Here is a 13,938-nt window from a genome sequence, read left to right on the forward strand (position 1 = left end):
ATCTCAAGAACACACAAAACTAAATAAAATAGCTTAGGGTATATAATTACATAATAAATGATTTTTTTTTTAAGCCAGGGTGATAGACCCAACATTCCTGAAAGAGGTTGCTTGGGGCGGGCTGAGAAGGTGGGCAGGAGATGAAGGGAAGAAGCGCACAGAGACGGATGCTCTGACCTTGACCTTGACCCTAGAAGGAGCCCAATACTAAATATCTTAGGCTTGGTGGGCCACAGAGCCCCTTGGCCCAGCCATTCAACTCTGCTGTTGTATCACAAAGGCTGCCTTAGACGGTAAGTAAGGAATGGGTGTGGCTGTGTGTTCCAGTGAGACTTTATTTACAGACTCTGAAATTGGAGACTCATATAATTTGAGATGTCATGAGATATCACTCTTCTTCTGATTTTAAGAACCACGTAAAACCTGTTCTTAGCTCCTGAGCTCCAGGAAGGCACACAGCGCCTCAGCCTCAGCCCAGGGGCGTTTGCTTGGCTTCCCCTGCTCCAGCTCTCTGGTTAGGCCCGTGGGTCTTTATCCCATGACTGTGTTTCGTTCCTGTTTCACATATCGGTTTATGTGTAGAAAACATTATTAGAGGTTTTTTAAAAGATTTTATTTATTTATTTTTAGAGAGAGGGGAAGGGAGGGAGAAAGAGAGGGAAACATCAATGTGTGGTGGCCTCTCTGCACACCCCCAACTGGGGGTCTGACCTACAACCCAGGCACGTGCCCTGACTGGGAATCGAACCAGTGACCCTTTGGTTTGCAGGTTGGCACTCAAACCACTGAGCCACACCAGCCAGGGCTATTATTAAAGTTTTTAAGAATGAAAAAAAATGTTCACCCTGGCTCAGAGGGAAGTAGGAACAAGGCAGATGATATGAAGATGGAGGGAACCCCAGGACACCCTGGGACACTGGCACTCTTCCCAAACTCGGGAACTGTCACCCTCGCCCCAAGCAGCGGAGGAAGCCATTGTGCTGAATGACTGAACTACCAGAACATTTGGTTGGGGATGTTTCCTATACCTTACAGCTTATTGTCACATGTCATGTATATTAACACACACACACACACATGCACGCACACCCTGAATAATATTATATGGACCGTTCATTTACATGATTAAATTTAAAATATAATTGTCTTCCAATTTCAAAAATACTAGCCCAAACCTGTCAAGTACTATCTAGAAAATGCCCGTTTTTCACCAGCTCTGTCCCACCTTGTTCTGTCAAAAGTGACACATTTTTAAAGCCGGACTCATTAGCATTTAGAAGAAGCTTGGTCCTGGCTGGGTCGCTCAGTTGGTTAGAGTGTCCTCTGGATATGCCAGGGTTGTGGGTTCAATCCCCAGTCAGGGCACGTACCATAGAGTCAACAAATAAATGCATAAATAAGTGGAACAGCAAATTGATCTCTCTCTCTTTCCCTTTCTCTCTCTCTCTCTCCCCCCCCCACCCCCAAAATCAGTGAATAGAGAAAAATAATAAAATAAAATAAACATTATATGTTGGAGGTAATCCTGGGTATCATCTCGGATGGTGTTTTCAATACAGAAAGCTGTGTGTCCTCTTTGATTCTTCTTACAAGAGTCCTGGCAGCTCCTGGGATTCCCATTCACAGTTTACATTCTTCTCCTTCTTCTTCTTCCGGAAATCTGCAACTATAGGCGTCTTCCTCTTGGGCAGTTTGCACTGGTTTCATAAAAGCTAAAAAGTAATTTCAAAGATATTTATCTTTGGTTGCCTGCTTGAATCATTTAACACTCGTTCACCACAAATCATACTTGTGGAACAAACCTCTCTAACTAGCAAACATTCTCCGCTTTAATGCAAACCAGCTCACCAATAAAGAGGTAATGGCAAGTATGGGCTTTTTTCTAAGGATTATTTAAACTTTTTTCTTTTTGCCAAATATTTTTATTGGTGCTGAAAAACTATATTCTATATTTTATACAATGGCTACACATATACACTTGAGCGTGAATCACACATGCACAAAATGTGCCATGTCCCAAACATAGCTGTGGTTTCAGTGAGGGTTATTTAACACATTAGACAGTTTCTTCCTAAGGAAATGCCGTGGCATTGAGGTGCTAAAGATGCACCCCTCCTTCCATCGGTCAGTAGGCAAAGGACTGACTTAGGCATCAGCTTCCAGGGTTCCTTTCACGCATCAGGGTCGAGTATCTGTGTTACTGCTGAACAAATTTCATCCTAAGCAGATATTTTTATAGCATGACGAAGTAAGAGGCCCTATCCCAATTTTACATGTTTACTACAAAAAAATAACCAAAACCCCAAAACTGCACCATCTCCAAGAATTTATGAAAAACTGGCAAGACTTATTCAAAAATACCAATGGGATGTCATGTCTCAACTTATTTTTTGGCACCAGTATTACTCTGATACCCAAACCAGACAAAGACGGTGCTAGGAAAGAAAAATACAGATCTATATCTCTCAGGAACATAGCTACAAAAATTCTTAACAAAATATTAGCAAAATACAATTCAGCGACTTAGAAAAAGAATTATATTCTACAAACAAGCAGAGTTTAGTCCAGGGATACAAGGCTGGTTCAGTATTCAAAAACGAATTTCTGGCTGGCTGGTGTAGCTCAGTTGATTGGAGCGTCGTCCCATGGATTCAGTTCCCAGTCAGGACACATGCCTAGATTACAGGTTCAGTCCCTGGGCAGGGCAGGTACAAGAGTCAGCCAATCAATGCTTCTCTCTCACATCGATGTTTCTCTCCCTTTCTCCCTCCCTCCCTCTCTTCCCTCTCTCTAAAATCAATAAGCATGCCCTTGGGTGAGGATAAAAAAGTGATTCTTTGTAAGCCATCATCTTAACAAGATAAAGAAGAAAATCATGTGATCATACCAACTGATGCAGAGAAGGCATGTGAGAAGACTCAACGCTCATTCATGATTCTGAACAAACTTCTCAGAAAACTAGAGATAGAGGAGGAACTTCTTCAACCTATAAAGAAGATCCACTGAAAATCTACAGCTCACCCCATACTTACTGGTGAAAATGAAGTGTTTCCCCCTGAAATTAACAGCAGGGCAAAGACGTTCCCTCGCAACTCTTAGCCAACACAGTTCTGGGAGTTACAACCAGCACACAGGCCAAGGAAAAGACATAAAAGCCTACAGATAGACAAAGAAAAACAAAACTGTCCTATATTTGCAGATGACATTATGGTTTATACAGAAAATCCCAGGAAATCTCCAAAAGACTCCTACGACTAATAGACGAGTCCAGCAAAATCACAGGATACAAAATCAATCTGCAAACATCAGTCGTACTCCTATAGCGGTGAACAGATGGAGACCAAAATTTAAGAGAAATACCATTTACAATTGTTTTTAAAAATTAAATTCTAAGACGTAAATTTAGCAAAACATGCACAGGATTTGTATGCTGAAAACTACAAAATGATGACAAAATAAATCAAAGGAACTATAAATGAGAGGCACAGTGTGTCCATGGACCGGAATACCTAAGGTAGCAAACAGGGCATTTCTCCCCAAATCGATGTACAGGTTTAACACAATGGCTATCAGAATCCCAGCTGACTTTTCGTAGATGCATATAAGATTATCCAAAAACCTATACAGAAACACAAAGGAACTATAATAACTAAAATGACTTTGAAGAAGAAGAAAGCGGGGAGAATCTAACCTCCACCCAATTTTAACATGTTCTGTAGCTACAATAATCAAGGCTGTGTGGACTTGGCAGGAGAATAAACATGCAGGCCCGTGGGACAGGAGGGAGAAACCAGAAACAGCCCCCACACGAGAACCACCAACTGGTTTTCAGCGAAGGCGCAGAAGCAATTCCATGGCGGGCAGATAATGTTTTCAGCAAACGGGCCCGAAGCCATTGGCCATCCATAGGCCAAAGCAGCAACAAAAACGGATCTAACCCTCTCACCCCTTACACGAGGCTTCACTAGAAATGAACCATAGACTTAAATGTAAAACATTCAGAAGGCAACACAGGAGGAAATCTAAATCCTTGCGGCCCAGGACTTGGGGAAGCTTTCTTAGGCATGACTCCGTAAATGAAAGAAAGAAAGAAAAAGTAGACGTTATCAAAATTAAAATATTTTTCTCTGCCAAAGACCCTGTGAGGAGGATGACAGGCACCTTATAGCCTGGGAGACAGTACTTACAAACCACATATCTGACAAAGGACTCACGTCTAGCAGACACGAAGAATTCTCAAATGTCTATGGAAAACAAACAAACACTTCAATTGTAAAAATGGGCAAAAACCATAAAGGAACACTTCCCTGGAGAGCATAGGCAGATGGGAAATAAGTATATGGAAAGACGCTGAACTCTTAGGGAGAGGCAAATTAAGACCACAAGGAGCTGTCACTGTGTGCCTATTAGAAAGCCAAAATAAGAACCCGTGGCAATACGAAGTGTTGGCAGGCGTGGGAGAAGCTGGGTCACTCACACGTTGCTGGTGGGAGGTTAAATGGTGCAGCTCTCTGGGAAACAGTTTCGTGGTTTCTAAAAACACCGAACATATTCTTACCATACGACTAGTAATTGCACTCCTGGGCATTTAGCTTAGACATGTGAAAACTTATGTCCGCACAAAACCTGGACAAAACCCGTCACAGCAGCTTTAAAGGCAATAGTCAAAAACTGGAAGCAGGTGCGATGTCTCTCCAGGAATGAACGGGGACACAGACTGTACCCCGACCCCCTCCAGGGAGTACCAGCCCTGCAACAAGAAGGGAATCGTGCAGATCCAATGCCTGGGCTGCATCTCGATGGCCTTCAACTGCATGAAAAAAAAAGCCAGTCTCAAAGGTTTTATACTCATGACCCATTTCTGTATTATATGTATGATTCCAATGCTCTGTGACATCCCTGAAATGAATAAAATTGTAAAGACAGCGAACAGACGCGTAGTTGCCAGGGCCCAGGGGTGGCAGGAGGAGAGCAGGTGGATGTGACTCTGAAGGACGAGCCAGAGGGAGATGTTTGTGGTGGTGGAATAGTTCTGGGTCTTGATTGTACTGGTGGTTACAGCAGTCTGCACATGGAACAGAGTCACAACAAGGACACTCACACAGTGGCTGCGCGCCTGGTTTTGTTCTTGCGCTAGAGTTACATGGAAGGTAACCTAATGAATGGCCCATGAAACTCTTCTGCACCATCTTTATAACTTCCTGTGACTCTACAATCATTTCAAAATAGAAAGCTTCTAAAATTGATCTAAATTTTTAAAAAATGGAATACAGTGCCATTGCAACTAACTCACTAATTACTCATAAATACTTTTGAAAATCATTTTATAAAGAACTTTATTGCAGTTTGGGTGAAAATGAGAAGATTAGCTCTTTACATGAGAGGTTTCAGTGACAGCCTAGAAGTTTAAATCAAAGGTTCAGACCTCGAAAAGAGAATCAGCAAGCAGCCACAGAGTGGAAAATGATATCTGCAGTGCGTGAACGGTAGACTAAAGGGCTCCTGCACGTTGCTAAGAAAAGGACAGGCAACCCCATAGACAAACGCTCAAAGACTTGATCGAGCACTTCACAAAAGAGGACATCCAAATGGCCAATATAACATGAAAAAGGTCCCATCGCAATAGAAATCAGGGAAATGCAAATTAAAACTGCAATGAGGTCTACTATCCACCCTCCAGATAGATAAAAACGAAGACTCCTGATAGCACAGGTGTTAGCAAGGATCGGAGCACAAGTTCTCCGGTGTCACTGCACGAGTGGAAATGCGGTCCCACCATCCTGGAAAACCGTTTGGGGTATCTACTGAGGACCCAGCGATTTTATTTCTAAGTTAAAACAACAGCAACACAGAAACGCATGCCTCTGTGTACTGAGACAGCAGCAGAAGTATCGGAATGCCATTGTCCCTAACAGCCCCAAACTGGAAATAACCCAAGTGTCCACCAATATCAGAAGGGATCAACAGATAGGGCTGTAGTCATTCAATACAAGAATATTCGACAACAGAAATTAACTAAGGTAAATGCAACACAGGCGTGAATCGTAACGATACCATGTTGCATGAAAGAAGGCAGATACAGAATAGATACAGAAAATACAGGCTAGATACAGAAAACAGAATAGACACATGTGATTTCACTTGTAGTTCACAAGCTGCCAAATTAAACTGTGTTGTTAGGTAGCAAATCTATAAATAAGAGCAAGGAAGTGAATACCATAGAATTCTAGGTGTGGTTAGTACTGGGGTGGGTGGCGTGTTTTCATCTGCAAGGAAGGACAGGCAGGGCTTCAGGGAGCAGGTGGCTTTCTGTTGCTTGACCCACGTAGGGCGGTGCAGATGTTCCTTTGACAACAGTTTGCGACACTACGTGGATGCATTTTCTCCTGCGTGTTATATCGCACCATGTAAAGAGATTTGATATTGTTTTCATTTGTTTTAACTTTTATTTTTTTATTTTTAGAGAGAGGAGAAGGGAAGGAGAAAGAGAGGGAAAGAAACATCGATGTGCAAGAGATACATTGACTGGTTGCCTCTCACAAGCCCCCAGCTGGGGACCTGGCCCAAAACCCAAGCATGTGCCCTGACTGGGAATCGAACCCGCCACCTTTTGGTTCACTGGCCGGCACTCAATCCACTGAGCCACACCAGCCAGGGCTGACACTGTTTTCAAAAGACCCTTTACACAAATTGATGTAGCGCATCTTTAGATACGACTTGAGGGATGCTGTCCCTGCTGCACTTTTAACACTTCGGGCGCCAGCATAGCGCTCTCAAAGCGCTCCCCCGGTGGACAAATCCCTCTGAACAGGTCTAGCCCGTACCTCTGGTTCTGTCCTCTAGGAAGCCAAAAACCAGGTCGCCCCCATCCATAAACTTTCTGAAGAAATACTAGTAGGTTTCTTTTAGCCAGTGCTGACTCTTGCCAGGCATATGCCAAGTTCCATATGGAAATAGTATCTTCGTTCAATGAAGGAAACCCATTACTAAAGCTTCTCATTTAATCCAGATCGATGTCAGAATGACCCGTCCGTTAAGTCCTCTCCCGACCCCTCTGAGTTCTCCGTGTCTCCGCCCCTTGTGGGTCTGGCCCAGACTAAGGCCATTAGCCAGCCCGAGGAGCCGGGCTTAGTGGGGCAAACGTCATTTCCTGATTCCGCTTTGCCAGTGCCTGTGCACACAAGTGACTGGCTGCACACATGTGCACACATGTGCACATACGCAGAGTTTTGCAGGACTGCACATACGGTGATCATTTTTCTAGAACCCCTGGATTATGCTCTGCTCTCGCCAGCTGTCTGCCTCAGCACTGTTGACATTTGGGGCCGGGTGACCCTTTGTTATGGGGCCGTCCTGTGCCTGGCAGGGCGTTCGGCAGCATCATTGGCCACTCACTAGGCAGTGACAGCCGGAACCATCTCCAGATGTTGCCAAACGTCCTCTTGGGGGCAACATTGCCTGTGCTCGGTAACCACAGTGCTAGGCTGACCCAGCTTCTAGAACTTCAACGGGCCCCCATCTTTTCCTTTCTACTGTAAGAAGCCTCCCCTCAGAAGAGCTCCCGTCGGCACGTATATGTTAGTCTTACGTTGCTTGAGTATATACAGGAGTTTCCTCCGGCCGCGCTGGACCGCAGAGATACGGAGCGCAAGGAAGAGCAGGAGGAACAGCACCGCCGTCGCCACCAGCACGAGGAAGAAGAGGCTGAACTGGGGGCGCTGACCTTGAGGAGAGAGCAAAAGGAGAGGCGCGCGTTGCTTTGCAAGGGGGCTGGCGCTGATCTTCACATTTGTGACCCCTAATCGCGAGGACAAGTGGGTCCTTGGACGTCTCCAACGAGCTAACTTAGTAAACTCGCCCGCGGATTAAGACGACTTTTTTTTTTCAACCTTCATAATTTCCCTGGAGGCCCACGGGGACCAGGTGCTTTGGCTTTTCCACGTTTGGCCTTTCGGTATTTCACACAGAAAAGACGGGACTCTCTCACCCCCTTTCCTCGGCTTCGCTGAGGGTGCAGCACCGTCCGGGCTGAGCCTCCCTTTGCTCTGCTTACTAACGTGTCTCAAACTAAATGACAAGCGCCCAAGAAAACTGCCGGGTGCCCTGGCGCCAGGGGAGGAGAAGGGAGGCGTGCTGGAGGTGGCTGTCACCGCGGAGACGTGGGACCTCGGGACACCGGGGTGAGTCCGGCTCCGGTGGCAAGCATCATGACACAGTCGCATGACCTGACAGCAGCAGACCAGCCACATGGCTCTGTCGCAGGGGCGAGCGCAGCGGCGGGGGACGTACCTGGAGAGAAGTCGGCCGGGGCCGGGGCGCACACCACGTCACTGTCCTTCGTCCCATTGACCAGCACAGCCTTTCCATCCCGGGAACAGCTTAGACGGTCCAAGGAAAAGGGTTCCGAGAGTTAATTAGCTACAGGTCATTGTCATTAAAACCACCGGCGTTCCCCACCCGGAGAGGCGGCCTAGTTACAAAGACTTGCCGGTCTGGGTTCATCAGGATGGTCTGAAAGACGTCCATGTGACCCTCTGGCTTTCACTCGGCTTCTGTGGTTCTCGGCGATCCACCCCACTCGACCCCCCTACCTGGGTCCTTCCTCCCCAGGCCGAGGGGCCTTGTCCCGTGACAGCTCAGCCTGTGGCCTGGCCAGTCCTCGCCCCCACCCAGCTTCCTGGGCCTATGAAAGACGTCATCGGAGAGACCAGGGGCCGAGCCCCGGGTCTGTCCCTTTACAGAAAAGCCCTGGGCAAGTCAGGTCTCCCGAAGGCTCAGTTTCCTCATCTGCAAACCACGCTGTCCGTGTTCCCAGCACTGAGTGGGGGAGCAAGCAAATGACACACTTTCACTCGCCTGACCCCCCCCCAGTAAATGGCAGCTGCCACCACCACCATCGTCGTCACCATCATCATCACCATTATCACCACCATCTGTTATCATCCTTACGTCTTCCCCTTGCCCCTTCCCCTGACCCCCTCCCCCCCAGCTCCAAAGCCCAGTTTCATGCCCCCTTCCCTGCAGACTCATTGGACTGTTCTGAATGATTTGTGATGAAAGACTTTAAAATAACTTTCCAATCTGTTACGAACCAATACTTTTGTAAAACATAGCAGAAATGTAAATATAAAATAATAATAAAAATGATTTTCTAGTAAAAAATTCTAATGACACAAGAGCAAAGACATAGCAAATACAAGACCTAGGTTCCCTTTAGTGGCGTTGGCATGCGTGGCCGCCAGCTTGCCTTAAAGTGTCTAACTGCTTCCTCTTAGGGCCTGTGTGCTCCCACTGTGGACAGGCGACAAACAGGGGTCAGCCCCCGTCCGCATGCCACTCTGAGCAGCTCCAGTCACACGGGTCAAGGGGAACATTCCCACGGGCACTGCTGGCTGCCTCTACTCCCTGTGACGGTCCTTCGCCCAAGGACATGTGACGTGTGGGAGGGGGCCGCAATGCAGCTGGGTCTCAGTGCTGGACGCCGCGCACTGGAAGATGAGCCGCCCAGCAGGGCAGGGCAGGGCCACAAAGAGGTCGGGAGGAAACAGACGGACACCTGGGGCCGACGAGAGCAGCGTCCTGCCGGCGGCGCTGGTCTGAACAAGGGGCATCATCTCTGGAGAAAATGCCCCCTTTGTGTGCGCAGTCACTCCCACCCACACTGTCCCCACACTGCCTGGGACTGTCCTGTTCTACGTCCACACTTGACAGATTTCCAAAAGCTTCCATGATAACATTCTTTGTCTTTAAAAAATTAACCCAAATTCTTCATTTTGTAAGCAAAAGGAAATCATACATACTCTGTCCAGGGTCGACAGATGCCATGTTTCTGATCATTAAATGTCCCCACGTCACAGTCTTTACAACCTTGCATAAAAATTAAAGCAATAATTAAAAAAAGGAAGAATTCCCATCCTTTCATCACTTTCCCTATGAGGAACATAACCACGCACTACAGTCATTAAGGTAATTCCGTCTACACAGATTGTCCAGTGATTCTTGAAACCAAACCCTAGCATGAGCGATGTTTTCATTCCGGTGGAACACGGTATCGTGTCTGTATGCATGGAACGGATGAAACCGTGTTGTTCTGCTGAGTGACAAGTGTGGTTTCCAGTTATTGCCAGTGACTGACAAACAGTCTGTAAATATCATATACTATACTTGGTCGGTGGCTCATTGCTTGTTACTTTAAGGTTCTACAAAGCGATGCTTTATTTTATATTCAAAGATCGAGACCACACTAGGGCACTGGCAGCTGAAAGCCAGCTCTTGGCTGGTTGCCCACCCCTGTGCGCCTTCAAGTATAAAAAGATACACCTGCTATTAACTTTGGACTTGACACCTTCATCTCCCCTAGCCCATAACATAGTGCGCTTAATCTCCTTCTATTTGGAGTATGTTATTTCTTTATTTGGATTATTAAGAGATATTATTCTGTATGCTATTAGCTTGTGAAATTGCCACAGTGAATCTGTGCTACATAAATTTTTAAAAGACAAAAATAAAAAATAAAAAGACCAGGACCTAAGCTAATGCCAGATGACAAGCCTGCATGAGACCGAAGAAGCACACACCTACCATCTTGGGTTAATTCTTGACCTTGTTTACAATCCGGTTCACACAGGTTACATCCGGCCCCTCGGCAGTGGAACCCTGAGACGCACTCACATTCCGCATTGCTGGTGGGGGAGCACACCTTCTTGGTCCTGAAAACACCTGCAAAGCCCCCCACATGTTACATGACCCTTGACCTCCAAATCCAGGAAGCGAATTTACGTTCTGCAATAAAAAACCACGCCCACTCTCCTTAAAATGCTCCCAATAACCTCAGAGGGTGACAGTTCCTTCTGAATCCCGATGGAAGACATGTTTACATTTTGCTGATGAAAATTTTCTCTCTTATCAAGTGAATGTTTTCTCTACTATTTAGAAAGCTCAGTCCACAGATAACGGCTGTTACTGGACATTATTTTACTGGCCCCGCCCATGGGCAGCAGAACCGGCACCTGACACCTGACTTTCACTAGAGGTCAGCTTCCCAGCACGTACCCGAACGAAGAACACATCTCTGAAGTCATACCTTCGCACCGCCTGCAGATGTCACAGGCCTTTTGGCCGCTGGCACTGGAGAAACTATTTGAAGGACAGGGAATGCAGATCTGATTCTTGTTTTCCCCACAGAAAGTACCTGAGAAAGACAGACCACCGCTGCACACGTCTGGCAATGGATGACTGTCACCCGAGGCACTAGGACGTTCATAAGAAAACTAGAATAGGAAACAACAGTTCGTTTCTAGGTGCTACGGGGTTAGGCTTTACTTTGTTGATGGGCTTTTTAAAAGTAAACAGTTGCAAGAGTTCCCTTAGCACAGAAATAAGAATAACAAAGTATAGATGTTGCAACAGATAAGTCAACAGGGAGAAAATAGTTTCCTTTGTCTATTGACTAAAACACAATGATTTCTCTCGATTGACCTGGGAGATTAATATGATGGGATTCACTGGTACATGTGTGTGCCTTCCCCCACTCTGGTCCCTACCCCCTGCCTCCTGCTGGGCCCCCAGTAGGGTCACAGGTGCGCACACACAAAGCTAACACTTGCTGAGGTCTTGCCAGGTGCCACGCACTATTATAAGCCCATATAGGAAACAGGTTCTCTTAGTGTCCCTAGATGACAAAGTTGGGGCACAAGAATTAAGGGACATGGCCTTGTTCACACAGCTAAGCTGTAGCATTCAAGAAATGTCTGTAAATGAATGAATAAAAGGTCTTTAAAGCACAGCTCATCGGTCCTGACTGCTGGACTAACTGCACCGTGTTTTCAACGGAACAGATGAAGCGCACACATTAATTCAGTTCTTACCGGCGGGACAGTTGCTGCAGGAATCCACCATTGAGCTTGTCTCCTCAGAACTCACCACCAGCAGCACGGCGGCCATGAGGCAGTAATACCCACGTCCCATGATGAAGCCTCGCGCGGGGACCAGCACAGCAGATCCCAGAAGAATCTCAGTCGAAGTCCCTGTTCTCAAACAGCACTCTGCGAAAGGTAAAGATGGACAGGAGCGAGGTGGTTTCCCCTTCTAGACTCACACATCTCAGCCATGACCTGTCCAACTCCACAAGCCTGCAACTCAAAAGCTTTTCAGGAACAATCGGGGAAGGAAACGTAGCAGATTCGTGGACACGTCTACGCTAGGACAGGCAAGGCTGAACACAGAGCATCGTGGGTGCTTGCCTGAGTCCGAGGGTGCACTTTCCTGCAAGCTTTTCCAAAATACAGAAATAACAATAGCAAAAACTTTTGGGGACTTTCATGGGCATTCAGCATTAACATCCAGATTTGAGCACCGCCCGTTGCTTGCTGCCCCTGAAATATAATCCTTCGAAAGATCCGTCAGGCACATCTAACAATCCAGCTGAAGGAGAAGACTTCTCTGTCACCATGGGTCTGAACAGCATGTGCAAATTTCAACAAATTGCTAAGAAGTGGAAACACCTCTCTGCGCAACGCTCGAGCACAGTACAATCCTTTATTTTTCAATGACCGTTGCCATTCAATATCCTGTTAGTTTCAGGTGCACGACATAGTGGTTAGGCATTCAGGTTACTCACAGAGTGAGCCCCCCCCCCCCAGGTCCGGTGCCCACCGGCACCACACACAGGCATCACAGTATTACTGACTATAGTCCCTGTGCCGTACACACTTTCTTAATAGACAGATTGGCCCATTTTGAGATTTGAAGCTCATATAGTAACAAACAAAACCAAGGAGTCAAAGGAAAAACCTCTTCAGAGATTTTTATTTGATCTTCCTTGAAGGGGCTATAGAAGAGGTGTTATTAGCCATTAGCAGGAGGGGGAAGTCTAGAACCTCACAAAGAAAACAAAGCCTCCATCCTCGCCTGCCCCCGGGGTCCCCCTACCTGCCCCGGACGGACCGACCTGGAGCTTACCGGGCCAGCAAGGAACTTCCACTTCTTGGTCCCCTGGGCGGCGCGGCTCTGCAGGCTGAGCGGGGCTGCAGGCAGACAACCTCACACCCGGTGAGTCAGCGAGGGGCTGGGCTTCCTGGGAAATCCCCACAGTGCGCCTGGTGTTTGCTGACCCCGAGTCCCCCCTGTCCCCACTTAACAGTGGCACTTCAGGCGTTTCTTGGAAGCATCTCTCTAGTGTCAGGACATTTCTCAGATGACTTTGGAAAAAGGATTTTGCCACTTTATGCATTTCTTAAAATATCTGAGATTAGAGGAATAAGGATCAGCCCTTGCGCAATAGGCTGTCCCCTCGCTCTGATGACAGTGCTGCTGTCATTACTTATTGAGGGCAGCGGATGTACTAGGCATCTAATAAGCACGTCCATGAACAACTGTCCCCAAAGAGACCTTACGGGTTATTATTATTGGAACAACGTTATGTAAGTGCGGGCGTTGAGACTCTGCGTCTGGCCAGATCACCCACGGGGTGCGGAGCTGGGATTACAACCCAGGACGGCCTGACTCCGTTATCCTGTGCTCCTTGCTGCGTGGGTCGGGTGGGGGGAGAGGGCGGGAGAAACAGGGAAGTGAAGACCATGGGAAGCGTAGAATTTAAGGGCCAGCTTCCATTGTTGGATAAAGGGAGATCTGTGAAGGAAAGGGAGGAAGAGGGCGAGGAGGAGGAGGAGGAGAGCAGGAAGGGAGTGGGGAGGAAGAGGAGGAGAAGGATGCTTTCGAGATGCTAAGCTGAGCTGTCCGGCTCCGAGCGTCCTCGGGAAGACAACCAGAAGCCTAACAGCAAGAGTGGTTTTGACTAAAACAGATGGGTTTTCCGGTAGGATCTTAACCGAAAACAGCTGCTTGTCCCCTCCGCGGGGGATGGAGGCTTGGTCTTGACTTGGAGGCTGGAGGGAGAGGACAGGGGCTAGTGTTCACTAAACAATGCTCTGCGCTGAG

At 47.2% G+C, this 13,938-nt stretch overlaps 1 protein-coding gene across 1 annotated transcript; it reads right to left on the bottom strand.

Moving 5' to 3' along the window:
* Nucleotides 1-261: 261 nt before the first annotated feature.
* TNFRSF9 (TNF receptor superfamily member 9) lies at nucleotides 262-12,996 on the bottom strand. The gene is made up of 8 exons (XM_090268525.1): nucleotides 12,961-12,996; nucleotides 11,868-12,044; nucleotides 11,084-11,191; nucleotides 10,582-10,719; nucleotides 9,801-9,867; nucleotides 8,226-8,378; nucleotides 7,589-7,704; nucleotides 262-1,712 (listed from the first exon to the last, which is right to left on the bottom strand). The coding sequence occupies exons 2-8, from the start codon at nucleotides 11,965-11,967 to the stop codon at nucleotides 1,621-1,623; spliced, it is 774 nt and encodes a 257-aa protein (XP_090124651.1). The 5' UTR covers nucleotides 11,968-12,044; nucleotides 12,961-12,996; the 3' UTR covers nucleotides 262-1,620.
* Nucleotides 12,997-13,938: the final 942 nt, after the last annotated feature.

This window comes from Furipterus horrens, unplaced genomic scaffold, assembly GCF_987537825.1.
Source record: "Furipterus horrens unplaced genomic scaffold, mFurHor1.1.pri manual_scaffold_3, whole genome shotgun sequence".
NCBI classification, from domain to species: Eukaryota; Metazoa; Chordata; class Mammalia; order Chiroptera; family Furipteridae; genus Furipterus; species Furipterus horrens.

Coding starts and splice junctions, on each gene's coding strand:
- TNFRSF9 (XM_090268525.1), bottom strand. CDS start 11,967: ATGGGACGTGGGTATTACTGCCTCATGGCCGCCGTGCTGCTGGTGGTG. Junction 7,705..8,225: donor GGCTGGTCTGCTGCTGTCAG/GTCATGCGACTG, acceptor CCCCCAGTTCAG/CCTCTTCTTCCTCGTGCTGG. Junction 1,713..7,588: donor CCTGTATATACTCAAGCAAC/GTAAGACTAACA, acceptor ATTACTTTTTAG/CTTTTATGAAACCAGTGCAA.